General features: G+C 43.4%; 1 protein-coding gene across 1 annotated transcript in view; it reads left to right on the top strand.

The window, feature by feature from the left end:
• Positions 1-9,150: 9,150 nt before the first annotated feature.
• Positions 9,151-13,000, top strand: part of LOC123162546 (chaperone protein dnaJ 1, mitochondrial) — a 22,869-nt gene continuing 19,019 nt past the window's right edge. Inside the window, exons 1-10 of the mRNA XM_044580327.1 lie at positions 9,151-9,499; positions 9,613-9,652; positions 10,087-10,179; positions 10,292-10,383; positions 11,137-11,220; positions 11,310-11,348; positions 11,571-11,741; positions 11,817-11,858; positions 11,943-12,030; positions 12,927-12,991. Coding sequence (XP_044436262.1) covers positions 9,440-9,499; positions 9,613-9,652; positions 10,087-10,179; positions 10,292-10,383; positions 11,137-11,220; positions 11,310-11,348; positions 11,571-11,741; positions 11,817-11,858; positions 11,943-12,030; positions 12,927-12,991 — 774 coding nt within the window. The 5' untranslated portion in view covers positions 9,151-9,439. The remainder of the gene's footprint in view (positions 9,500-9,612; positions 9,653-10,086; positions 10,180-10,291; positions 10,384-11,136; positions 11,221-11,309; positions 11,349-11,570; positions 11,742-11,816; positions 11,859-11,942; positions 12,031-12,926; positions 12,992-13,000) is intronic.

Here is a 13,000-nt window from a genome sequence, read left to right as displayed (position 1 = left end):
ACTATCTTTTGTTGGGATGTTCTTGTCGGGTTCAAAATTGTGGTGTACAAGCGTGAGGAGTTATTGCGTGTTAGGAGGGTTTGGCGGGTTGCACGAGTGCTTGTGGGGTCATGATTGATGAGTAACCCAATTATGGTCTGATTGTATCGGTTTTAGCCTGGTTTTCCGTACATTAACCGGGCAATTCTCTTCTTCTTAATTAATCGACGAGGCAATTTTTTTGCCTCTGTTACGAAAAAAATAATTAACAACCCAATTTACTGCATGCAACGCTTAATGCTGTAATTAATGCTTAATTAAATAAAAAAAGCAAATTATCTTATGCTTATGAGCCAATTTATAAACAGATCACGAGGGATGTCTCACCGGACAAAAGTGCTCTGCCACCGTACTATATCAGTAAGATCATGTCTTGTGCCTTTAGAGCATCAAAAGATGATGTAGATGTAAAAAAAATTACATCATCTCGCCCAAGTGATGTAAAATACAACACCTCGAGATGCAAATTTGCATCTCCACCTCCAGATGTTCATTCCTTTCCTCCATCGTGCGTCCTCTTCCTCCCGCCACCCGCCGCACTGCTGATGTCGTCCGCCCACCCACCGTGTCGTGTCACCGTAACCCCGCACTAGATCCGGCCGCCAACCCCCCCCCCCCCCGCCGCCGTTCACCTTGAATCTGGCCCGATTAGCCACCACATTCGCCGCCCAATTGTCCACCACCTCCGTCTCTCACCCTGAGCCCTCACCCCCACAGCCGCCCGCCACCAAGCCCCCACCCCACCGCTGCTGCCCGATTCGCAATGCCCCCGCCTCCTAATTCGTCGCCGCGAAACCCCGGCCTAGAGCCCCCACCCCAACGCCGCCCGCCACCATGCCCCCACCCTACCGTCGCCTGCTGCCAAGCCCCCACCCCACCGCCGCTGCCGCCCGATTCACCACCACGAAGCCCCCACCCCACTGCCGCCCGCTACCAAGCCCCCGTCCCGAGCCCCCACCTCACCACCGCCGCCCAGATTCGACCGCTGCGCAGCCGCCGCCGCGGCCCTTCGTCGCCATGCCGCCGAAGAAGATTTGGAAGAGCAAGACGGGGTTCTTCGGCATGCGGGCGAAGCCGTCCAGCAACTTCGGCATGGAGTTCTATGACGAGGGACGCCGCTTCTGGCTCGACACGTACTTCACCGCCGACGAGGCCTCGCGTGCTTACAATCAAAGCAAGGAGTTGATGGAAAACATGCAGAAAATTAGCAATTTACTCTCTTGCATCCAACAAGAGTGTAACTATGATTATAGATTTACCATTCTATTCTTTCATTTTTCTAATATTCCATGTAATAACCGTTGAGCAAGAAATTAAGCTCGGGCGTACTGAATGAACCTCACACAACAATTGTTCATTAATTTCGCTAGAGGGATACTTTTATAAAAATGTTTAAACATATTTGTCACTGCTATATAGCACAACTAAATGACAGTTCCACACAACAAGCCAACCAATTGAAGTAAACCGCATACGAAATAAATATAGGGGACTTAACCCAAGACCGAAGAATAGGCGCGCAAAGCGCGCGTCATGCTCTAGTCTCTTTTCGTCTCTTTGAAGCTTGTGTGGACATAGTATGGTGTAAGGATGTGGTGAGTTGTTGACTATTGAGACACCTACAATATTAGCAGATTAAACATTGTCTCCGATTTCCGATAGGGTGTGGCTAGGTCTCAATCGACTGAGGCTTGGTTGAACCTTCAGATGGCTCGGCGGGCGCAGGAATGATTCTTCGAGACGATAAAGAGGGCGTCATCTTTGCGGCCTACCGCAAACTGTTCCATTGTAATGAAGCCCTTGAAGCAGAATTACTAGCAATTTGGGAAGGACTCAAGTTGGCGGTTGAGCATTCAAATGCTACTATTTTAGTGCAGTCAGATTGTGCGGTCGCACTTAAAGCACTTTCAGATGATTCGGCTTATGGTCATTTGGTTAGAGATATAAAAAGTCTTTTGAATGATAGGGTCATTATTCCCATTAAAATCCTCAGGGAATAGAATAGAGTTGCAGATTTTTTGGTAGAGTCTCCACCTTCTTGTGTGAGAGACTTAGTCGATGAATATTGTAACTCTATCATTATGAAAAAATAAACCTTATGATTCTTCGCAAAAAAAAATGACATAGTATATAAAAAAATTGAAAAATCTTGTACGAATCTCCATGCAAGATCAAAAAAATATAGCATCAACCGTGACATAATGAAGTCTCAGTCGACTGAAACTTAGCCAAACTGTTTCTGATATATCAGAAGATGTGTCACAGTAGTATCAATAGATGTTAACGGCGAAAGACTTGCAGTGGCTTGCTGGAGAGACCGACGGGCAGAGGGAGGTCGGTTTGGTTGACTTGTATGTGTAAACACAAGCAACGAGAGGAAAAAAACTGCATATCAGAGACGAGGTGAAGTTCCACAGCTGCACTCAAGAGTCTCCACAAACGGTCTTGAACGCATTGTGGAAATACTTTAAGCAACACGGAAAGATATCATATGATACCAGCCATCAAATTTCATGTTACAAAAAAGTACCCCAAAAATTATGATTGTTCACAACATGTGTCTACAATCCCTAAAAAGTTCAAATTCAAAAACGAAGTATAGGCCTCCTTTGGTTCATATGATAGGAATATAATATGAATAGGAAAATCATAGGAAGTGGGATGACATGTATCTTAATTTCTACAGGAAATACATGTCATTTGATGCATAAAATAGGATATTTTCCACCGAGTATAAGCTAATGTCTTTTTTTGTAACATGAATGAATGGTTCCTTTCATACACAGGAATAGGACTTCAATCCACAAACCAGAATGCTCTGAAGGATTTTTTTTTCTCCCCTACAAAATTCCTAACATTAAGAATTCCTACAAAATGAATGTAAACCAAAGAAGGACTACACGAAGGGAAAAAACAAATTCACATGTGAATAATGTCATTTTTTTCTTTCGTCTTAATCTCCATGTGTATTTTGAATTTGGATCTATTTTTTTTAGAGATGGTAGACATATGTCTTGTGAGCATTCACAATTTTTCCCGAATTTTATGAAACATGTAAATTTGATTTTGATATCATGTGATATATGATATTATAGGATATTTTCCCTAAGCAACACCTATTTTTTTAATTGAATGAATGCATGGTTTGCCGACTTGATTTGCCTCTGCTTAGGGCATCTCTAGCCCACCAAAAACATGGGGCAGACGTTTTAGTTTAGGAAATTGACATCCTCTAGCCCATCCCCCATTTTCTTAAGTTCCCCAAAAAATAGCTTCTCATTGCCTATATTTTTCTCTGGGCTAGGAGAGGCAACTGTCACTAAAAAAATGAGGAAGAGCTCGTGTGCGTCTCGGTTTCGTCGCCCCGTTGACCCTCACCCAAAGCCCACCTAGCCACCCATGTCGCCTACCCACAGCTCTACCCCCTCCCTCCACTATCTCCGTCGAACTTTGTTTTTCACTTTTTTCGACTTCCCTTCGTCTCCCGCCACAGTGGCATTTCACCCGATCTCCCCGAACTAGCGGTGCCCCTCCCCACAGTCCCGGGCCACAGACAAGGCACCACCACAAGTGGAGGAGCCACAAGAAACATCATATACAATAGAAAGAAACATGACCGTCGGTCGCCATCACCGGTCCGAATAATCATTGAATTTCGGACCATGCAAACACGCCACTAGGAGAAGGATGAGAAGAATAACACATTCAAACAACAAAGCGTCCAAGCCGAGGCCCGTGGAGGATGAATTTGACCTACTTTCTCGACTCCTTTATCACATGCTTATATTGTGCACGGTGAAACATTTGGGGATGGTCTACATGGACAAAAGTTTAATTTCAAAAAAGGAATAAAAGGATGGGGAATTAGGTTACGGGGGATGGGCATCTCCAGCCAGACCCCCTAGTCCACCACGATCTGTTCGGGCGGACAATTCAAACACTCCCGGACAGGATAAACATCATCCAATCGGATCCCTCATACCCAGCCCATACGTTCGGGTTGTCCTGCTCCCTCAAATTTAGTCCATATGTGGGGTGGATTTGGGGTTGTCTGAACGCATCTGCCATGCCATATCTGACTCGCCGGACCCACACCCAATCCCCCAAAATTGACCTCCACCATCGCCCGACCTGTCGTCTTACTCTCTGTGTTTTTCCTCGTTTGTGACACTCATTGCCCGTCCTGCTCCCCCACCTAGCTTCGCTGTTGTCCCTGCCCGACCCAACCTACAGCTCTGCCACGATCATCTATTTTCACAATTGCAAGAAGCTTCTAGAATGAATGTGGACACGCATCTGGAGTGCTCCAGACTCATTGGGGGTATTGTTCGGGGACTACAAATATCCTGGCTCCAAAGATATTGTGAGATGTGTTGTTTTGTGTAATTTTGCACAACATGATTATGAAGGATGAGGGCGATGGGGTTGCCCGCACTAGTGATATTGAAATCCTGGGGTACATGCCTGCCTCCCCAAACAAGATGCAAATGTTGCGCATGTTGTCAACTCCGTAGAAATCCATCGGCGACTTTGAGATCAACATGCGCATGTGCAACTACTCAATATTTTTGTGGAACATACGTGAATTCACACAGAAAATCATTAAAACTTATGTTTGAATTATGCACTCTAAATAATATTTAAGTTTGAACTATGTTTTCTTTTAGTTTGAACTATTGTTGCATTGTTGTGTTATATCCATTGTTGTGCATATTTGTGTCGTTCAATGACTCATATGTACTCTCTCCGTCCCTAAATATAAGTCTTTTTTACAGATTGCAATAATGGACTACATATGGAGCAAAATAAGTAAATCTACACTCAAAATATGTGTATATATATCCGTATGTAGTCCATAGTGGAATCTCTAAAAAGACGTTTTCTCGTATACGCAAAGCTTGCATATCTTTTCATTGATAGAAGGAGTAGAATGAGTATATCAAGGGATACAACACATGACAGGAACGCAGACAAGCGTGAACATGATGCCCGGAGCAGAGAAAAGGGATGCTCAACCTGAATAGAGGATACAACACAGCTAAACCTTGTTCAGCCTGGCCACTCTTGGTTTTGGATGCCTAAAAAGACTTATAATTTGTGTTTGCATGGAAATGAGCTTTTGAAGATGGGGATATGGTTGCCCGAACGGGTTTGCTGGCTCCTGGTTGCGTTGGGTCACACAAGGCAAGTGTGGTTTGAGACGCTACTGCTCCTTAAATTACTTTTTATTGGAAATGTTTAATATTCGCTTTTTCTTCACCGTTGAATAAACAGAGCAGATTCGGTCTGCATTTCATAGGGGGGCAGGCGGCGAAGGGAGCTGAAAGAAAACCAAGAGCAATCCGGCATGTGTATTTATCGTTGTGTATGTGAGTTGTACTGCAAGTGCATGGGTGCATCCGTGATGCATCTCCCCTTCAAACTACTACAGATTTGGGTTTTGTGCTCAAGTCGTTTGGGGAATCTTCCCTCCAAAGGGTCTTTTCCCTTTGGAAATGCGTGGTTTTAACAATCGGTCTGCAGCTTCACACATGCACACACCGAATCATCGTGTTGACGTAGCAGTGTGTACGTTGACTCTCCTGAGATAGGTGCGATCTGGCTGGCTCCGGTTAAACAACGGGGGCCGTACGCTTTGGGAAAAAAGAATGCCCGTCGCCACGTCCTCCTTCTAGATGTGCTACGGCAGATGTTAAACAGAGAGGAAGAGACTTGCAGTGGCTTGATTGGAGAGGCACGTAGAGATCCAGTTTGGTTGACCTGCACGTGTAAATGCACGACGAGATCAAGGCTTTCTTGTCACTGTGCAAAAATTGTGTGCGCGTGGGAGAGAGAGATCACCCGTTAGGATGCCTAAGTTTTGTTTTAGGTTTGCCCAGGATAACCACGAAAGGCTGTGTGTCAATTTCGTTTCAAGGACGAGACAAATACCAGATAAAACGTTATCCAATGCCTTTGTGAAGTCGACTTTCCCGTATTGTAATAAGTGACGCACATGCAACACGTCACTTGTCGCAACCGGCGAGTTTTCCCTTTTTTCGTAGATTCGTTTATTCAAAAAAAATTATCTCTTAAATCGTGCTCCAAATCTTGAACCGTTTTCACCATTGGATTCCTTGCGTCAAGATCTTCAAAACTAGATCCCATGTTGATAGATTTTAACGAACTTTTTTTTCCACAAAAAACCGAAAAAATTGAACCAGTAGCACGTTTTTTTCTCTTTCCGAATGAGGCACACCCGCGCCTCTCGCGACATCACAACCGTGCCTCTCGTGAAAGCAAATCCGTGACTCTCGTGGAAGAAAAAAAACAGAAAACACGTTTTTTTTCGTTTCCGAGAGGTACGGCCGTGACTCTCGCGAAAGCACAACCGTGCCTCTCGCGAAAGCAAAACCGTGACTCTCGCGAAAGAAAAAAAAACAAAAAACATGTATTCTTTTCCCTTTTCGAGAGACACGTCCGTGACTCTCGCGAAAGCACAACCGTGTCTCTCGCGGAAGTAAAACCGCGACTCTCGCGAAAGAAAAAAAAACAGAAAATATGTTTTGTTTTTCCTTTTCCAAGAGGCACGATCGTGACTCTCGCGAAAACACAACCGTGCCTCTCACGAAAGCAAAATCGTGACTCTCGCGAAAGAAAAAAAACAGAAAACGCGTTTTTTTCCGTTTCCGAAAGGCACGGCCGTGACTCTCGCTAAAGCACAACCGTGCCTCTCGCGGAAGAAAAACCGTGACTTTCGCGAAAGAAAAAAAAGAAAATGTGTTTTTTCGCGCAATTTTTTTTAATTATTTTTATCGAAAAGCTAAGGAAAACCGAGGGAAAACCAAAACGTCGAAAACCCCCGGAAACAAAAACGTTTAAAAAGCCGAAAACGCGTGCGGAAAAATAAAAAAATCCGGAGAAAGCGTTCATAGCACGACACATGGCGAATGGCTGAGAGCGCGCCAAGTGGCGCTGATCGTTACGAGGCTCCTGAAGGAGCGCTTGTTAACTAGTTGCTCTCTTGTGAAGTGCCGTGTTTTTTCCCAGAGGAAATCTGAAGGGCCAGGTTAACTCATGTGCGCCTGCTAGGGAACAACGCGCGGTCAATTTTTCTTAAGATGGTAAACTCATGTAAATGCACAGATACTCATCCCTCCATATGATAGCGCACGTACATACCTTATCTCTATTAGCACCTTCGAGATACTAAACCGACACATCATTCTGTTTATTAATTTATTCAATATTTTTGGAATTCTGACTACTGACTTTTCCTAAATTCTTGCATCAATTTTTAGGATCTTTTTAGAATTTTTTGAATTAGTCATTTCAAAAATTCAACTTTCGAAATGTGTACCCCGAGACAGCCGATGCAGGTTGACCTACTCACATGTGGAGCCGTGCAGCAAGCCTGCCCCCGAGCTGCTGCAAGAGATGGCCACCGGGGCTTCAAGGGTCAACGTTGGTGATGCAAGGACCACTGCCAATGCTGCGAGCGGCGACGGTGGAGTTGCAAGTCGGGTGGGCCGACGACGTTGTGAGCCGAGCCTATGCCTCGAGCCAGGGACGAGGACGTTGCAATGCGGACGAGGAAGGAAGGTAGAGCGAAGGACATGGGTGTTGTTTTTTTCCTATTGCGCACTTGGTAGGAGAGGCCGTAAGAGCATGTACACTGGCGCTATCTTAGCAGTGCCACGTAGGATAAATGCTGAGGTGGCGGAGAGATAAATCATAAGAAAAGACTTGTCTTCTCTTATTTAAGGGCATGTACAATGGTTGATAAGATAGTCTTATCTTAAGTCTTGCATGTAATTTAGAGATGAAAAAAATTTGTCTACAATGGGTCATCTCTTAGCCTTAACTTCAATAACTAGTAATCCATAAAAACATGATGAGACATATTGTGCTAAGAGAAGATAAGACTTTTCTTATGAGTTCTCTCTCCTCCAACTCATCATTTATCATATGTGACATACCTAAGATAGAACCATTGTACATGCCCTAAGAGATGATATCTTAGTATAATATGTCTCAACACGTTTTTAGGAATAACTAGTTATTGAGATAAAGCTAAGAGATAACCCATTGTAGATATGCTTTTCTTGTCATCTCTAAATTATATGCAATACTTAAGATAAGATTGTCTTATAAACCATTGTACATGCCCTAGGGAACAACATGAGGAGTGAAGTCCAACGGGAAGACAATTATATGGCTCAGGAGGCTCGGAAGGCCACCGATTTGGATGCCCCATTTGCTTGTTCGACTCAGCCACAAAAGTATAGGTTGATCATATTTTTTTCTTAAAGTACATACATGCCTTGCAAACCTAGAAAAGTAGGTGTGGGCATACTAATTGAGATCCAAAAATTACTCGGAGGAATTTGGTCCCGACACTAGGCTAAACGGAAGAACCGAACATATGTAGAAAATACCTTGAAGTTTCCAACGAAATAAAACATCGACATCCCACCCATTCACGATCGAAAGAAACCCTGCCAGGCCAATCGCACGCATGCCGCACTCCATTCCATTCCCTACCGACTCGAAGTGGCTGGTCGAACCCTAGCCGCTGCGCTGCCGCAGTGTGCCACCACACCACTTCTTGAGCAACGACTAACTACCAGACCCCACCACCCTTCAACTCTCCTCTGCCTTTCGCCCCCTCGAGACCCTCGTCTCCCAGGCTTCCGGTCGATGACTAGTTGTCTAGTGTCACCGGTGGTGGGCCTAACCACGATGGGTGACCCTGTGGGTTGGGGAGATGGCAGGTACAAGGATCACAACCATCGAAGCCTGTCTTCAATTCCTTGTTTGTGTGTGATATTTCTTGTTGATTTATTGTTAATCTACAACCATTCTGGATTTTTTCTTGATGTGCATCAGTCCTGTTTGATTAAAATCCAAAACCTAACAAAAATTTCGGTATAATTTTATTTTTTGGTCATCGGTCCATTATGGTCTAAACGCTCTTATATTTTTTTACGGAAGGAGTAGTTTTTTAAAGAAGCGTTGGGTCCTCATTTTTCCAGAACTGAATTTCTTAGAAACCGAAGATCGAACCATATTCGCGGCAGAATTCGAACTCGCATATTGGGCCTTGTGGGCGAGCCCGTCGAACTCTCGGGGCTACTCCTCGCCGTGGGCCCGGCTTCGTTGCTTGGAGAGAGGGTCGAACCACTCGCCCAAGCCGTCGCCGCCGCCGCCGCCCACGCCCTCCCCCTCCTCCTCCCAGCGCCGCCCTCTCCTCCCTCCCAGCGGCCCGCGAGTGGAAGCTCCCTCCCTCCCCACCGCCCACGGTTGCCGGCGGGCACTTGCTCAGGCCCTCTCCCCCATAGCCTTGACGCACGGCTTCCCCTCGAAACCCTCGACCCCCCTCCGCTGCCGCTCCCGCAAAGGGGACGCCGCCGATCGGTGGATGGGCCGGTTCGGGTGGCTCCGGCTCGCGTCGAGGTCCCTCGCGCGCCGCTCCGGCGAGGTAACGCCGGTTCGCGTTCGTCTGCCGCCTTTCCCATTTCCCTGATTTTGGTCGAGGGGCTCTGCAGAGTTGCTGCTGTTCACTTCATTCCGGTTTCCGATTTCTTCCTGCAGGCGTCTGCGCAGAGGAGCGCATGGATTCGGCCGTCTACACGTAATGTCCTTCTGTCTTGTATGATTTCGTGTTAATTCGGTCTGTGTGTAAACTGCCGCCACTTGTAAGTTCGGATAATAGTACTCCCTACGTCCCAAAATTCTTGTCTTAGATTTGTCTAAATACGGATGTACCAAGTCACGTTTTAGTATTAGATACATCCGTATCTACACAAATCTAAGACAAGAATTTTAGGACGGAGGGAGTACGAGGCAATTCTGATATGCTAAAGATACCAAGCAAATTGCCCCCACTTCCACGAAATAGAACAAGTTGCTCATATATGCAGTGGTTAGAAGCAGATTTAAATAGCACTTCAGTTTACTAGCTATTTTATTTCCAACATTAACTTATATTTTTGCTGATCTTATTTATTTTCTCTGATTCTTACCCATCTCCTTGCGCCATTTGTTTTTTGTGGTGAATAGGCACAGCTTGCAGCTCTAGTGGCACATATGTTGCTGATAGGTGCTTTGGTCGATCCACGTTTACATCATCTGTACCGAGCAGGTTCTTTCATTCTACAGGTTGTCTTTTCTGTTCTTGCATGAATTGAACTTAATATGGCAATATCCTATTATTATCCTCATATTGTGGCCAACACATTCACTATTAATCTTTTGTGGGTGCATCGTTAAGGTCAACGTTATTCGATGGAGAGGGACTATTACAAGATTCTTGGGGTCACTAAAGATGCCTCTCAAGATGACATAAAAAAGGCTTTTCAATCTGTGAGTATCTTATCCCAGTTCAGCTAATCTTGAAACCTGACTATGCTAGCTCACTATTTGTTTAACATGGCCATGTCACTTAGAAAATATCCATATATCAAGCGGTAGTCTCATCCACTTTCTATCATTCAATCATGTGTTATGCTGCTAACTTCAAACAAATGACAGTATTCCTCTGAGTTTGCACCTATTTGTGTGAAGTATTATTATGAATTGTTTTGGAATATATTTTGTTGACAATGCCAACAATCTATGCAGCAACCGTAAACCATTTTTTCTCTTCTACAAATATATAGCAATTGGGACCAACCTGGGATTCAGATAAGATGAACTAGATTTACTTAACAGTAAGCTCGGTAGTTAGGTTTACATTGATGGATTAAATGGAGGAAATTTATCTTTTAATCATTGTTAAGTTTTTTTTTGAACTGGGCTACCCCCCTTCCTATTAAGAAGAACGGAAATACATCAGTTCAAAGACTTACAGGAGGAGGGAAAGGAGAGAAGCGAGTCCAAAGCATTACTAGAACCCACCGTAGCCGCCCGACATCGGAACGACTACTCTGGGGCGAAAACCTAGCAACACCAAAATAGCAGCTAGTCCTAGTAAAACTCAGGCAACACAGAAATCATTGTTAAGTAGATTGACCCGTATTTGGAAGTAAAAATATACTTTAAGAGGCATTCCCACGATATGGCTACTAGGTTGAAATAAGTTTTCTGATTCTAAAGCTCAAAACAATTTTCCTGTAGCTTGCAAAGAAGTACCATCCAGACACAAATAGAGGAAATACTGCTGCGAAAAGGATGTTTCAGGAAGTAAGAGACGCATACGAGGCAAGTAAGTTACCACCATGTCTTTAGCTTTGCTGTTGATTATTATGCCTAAATTAACAGTGCCATATGTTTGTTTTGTTGGCCTCTAGACTCTTCGGGATCCTTCAAAGAGACAGCAGTATGATATGGTAATAAGTTGCAACCTGCTGTTAGCACTTTATCCTCTCTATTTCATGATTTTTTAGTGGTAGTTTTATATTTTATTTATGGAGCAGCAACATTCCAATTTCTGTTATCTACTATTGAAAGTAAATGGCCCAGTTCATTACTTCTCAAGCTCTTTGAATTTACAATTTGAAGTCTGTGAGTTCCTGTACACATTAAGTTTATGTTATGCTGTAATACTGCAGCTATTTTCTGGAGGGTCAGCTGCAAATTCCACAAGGGGTAGGGGGGAGTTCGATGGATCCTATGAAGATCCATTTTCAAGATTCAACAAACAGAACGACGACCCTTTTGCAGAATTCTACAGACAAAATGATGGTCCTTTTTCTAATCAGTTTTACAAAGTATTCTCAGAGGTAATTCATACCTTTCCCTTTTAATTTTACTTCAACGTTTCACATGGGAGTACCATTAATTCTCTTTGTTTTCAGGTTTTCCAGCATGATGTGGATGTACATGCCAGTGACATTGAGGTTCATTCTTCAGATTCTTCTTCTTGCATGTCTAAGTAACAACACCTTTAGTCATGAACTAATCTTATCTCTTGACTTAAGTAGATAGAGCTGAATCTGTCTTTTGGCGAAGCTGCTAAAGGATGTACGAAGGAAGTTCCCTTCAGTGCAAAGAATCTCTGTTACTCATGTGGTTAGTACATATTTAGAGATATTGCTATTCTTATTTATATTACACCTATCGCTTGTAGTAATTTTGTAGACATCTAGACATTTATGCGGAAATAAATTTGCCAGCAGAGTTAAATTCGAAGTTTCTTCTATTATATTTTGACATTTTCCTGAACTTATTGTTTCTCTCTGGCTTTTCTATCTGGGTAGTCTGTTGTAGGCACATAGTATTGAGCTACTGTAATTCACTTGGTTTTTTCTCTAGCTTAATCAATGAAGGTCAGATTCCATTAGGTTGTCCTGGTTTGCATTCAGTTCGATGTCACATGATATAAACTACTCCTCCGTCCCATAATATAAGAACCTTCTTTATACTACACTAGTGTCAAAAACGCTCTTATATTATGGGACGGAGGGAGTAGATAATATCATCATCCATTGGTATCATGGTTTCATCTCCCCCATTACTCTTTCCAAAGCATGTCTAGATGTCAGTTGTATCTAAATGAATAGCTGATAGGTTAAATGAACTGCAAGATAGGTAGGTCTGTGTTTGTGTTTTCTGTTCTCCCGTTTGAATACTATTACGGAGGTATGCAAATTAATACTTCAATTTTCAGCAGTAGTCAATTTCAAACCATTTCCTAGTGTGGAAAATAACATATGTGGTTACTGTGGCTGTGATGTAATCCGCATGCCAGTGGATCTTTTTATTGGACATAAATTGGACTTATAACACTAATGTTGGTGATAACTTACTTGATTATGTAACATTACAATCACATAATATTAAAATGGCAATAAATGCTTGACTTAAAGCTCCAATCTTACTCTTATGTAGTAGTTACTGTCCTAATTTATCCCATGCTTATCTTGCTTTTTTTGTGAGAAAAACTCCTCATATATGTTCAAATGTAGATGGGAGAGGATACTTGGCCAATGCAAGAAAATATGTTTGCCCTTCTTGTAAAGGTGCAGGAAAAGTAAGTATT

The sequence above is a fragment of the Triticum aestivum genome, chromosome 7B (genome assembly GCF_018294505.1).
Source record: "Triticum aestivum cultivar Chinese Spring chromosome 7B, IWGSC CS RefSeq v2.1, whole genome shotgun sequence".
NCBI classification, from domain to species: Eukaryota; Viridiplantae; Streptophyta; class Magnoliopsida; order Poales; family Poaceae; genus Triticum; species Triticum aestivum.
This window is presented reverse-complemented; position numbering and strand designations above follow the sequence as displayed.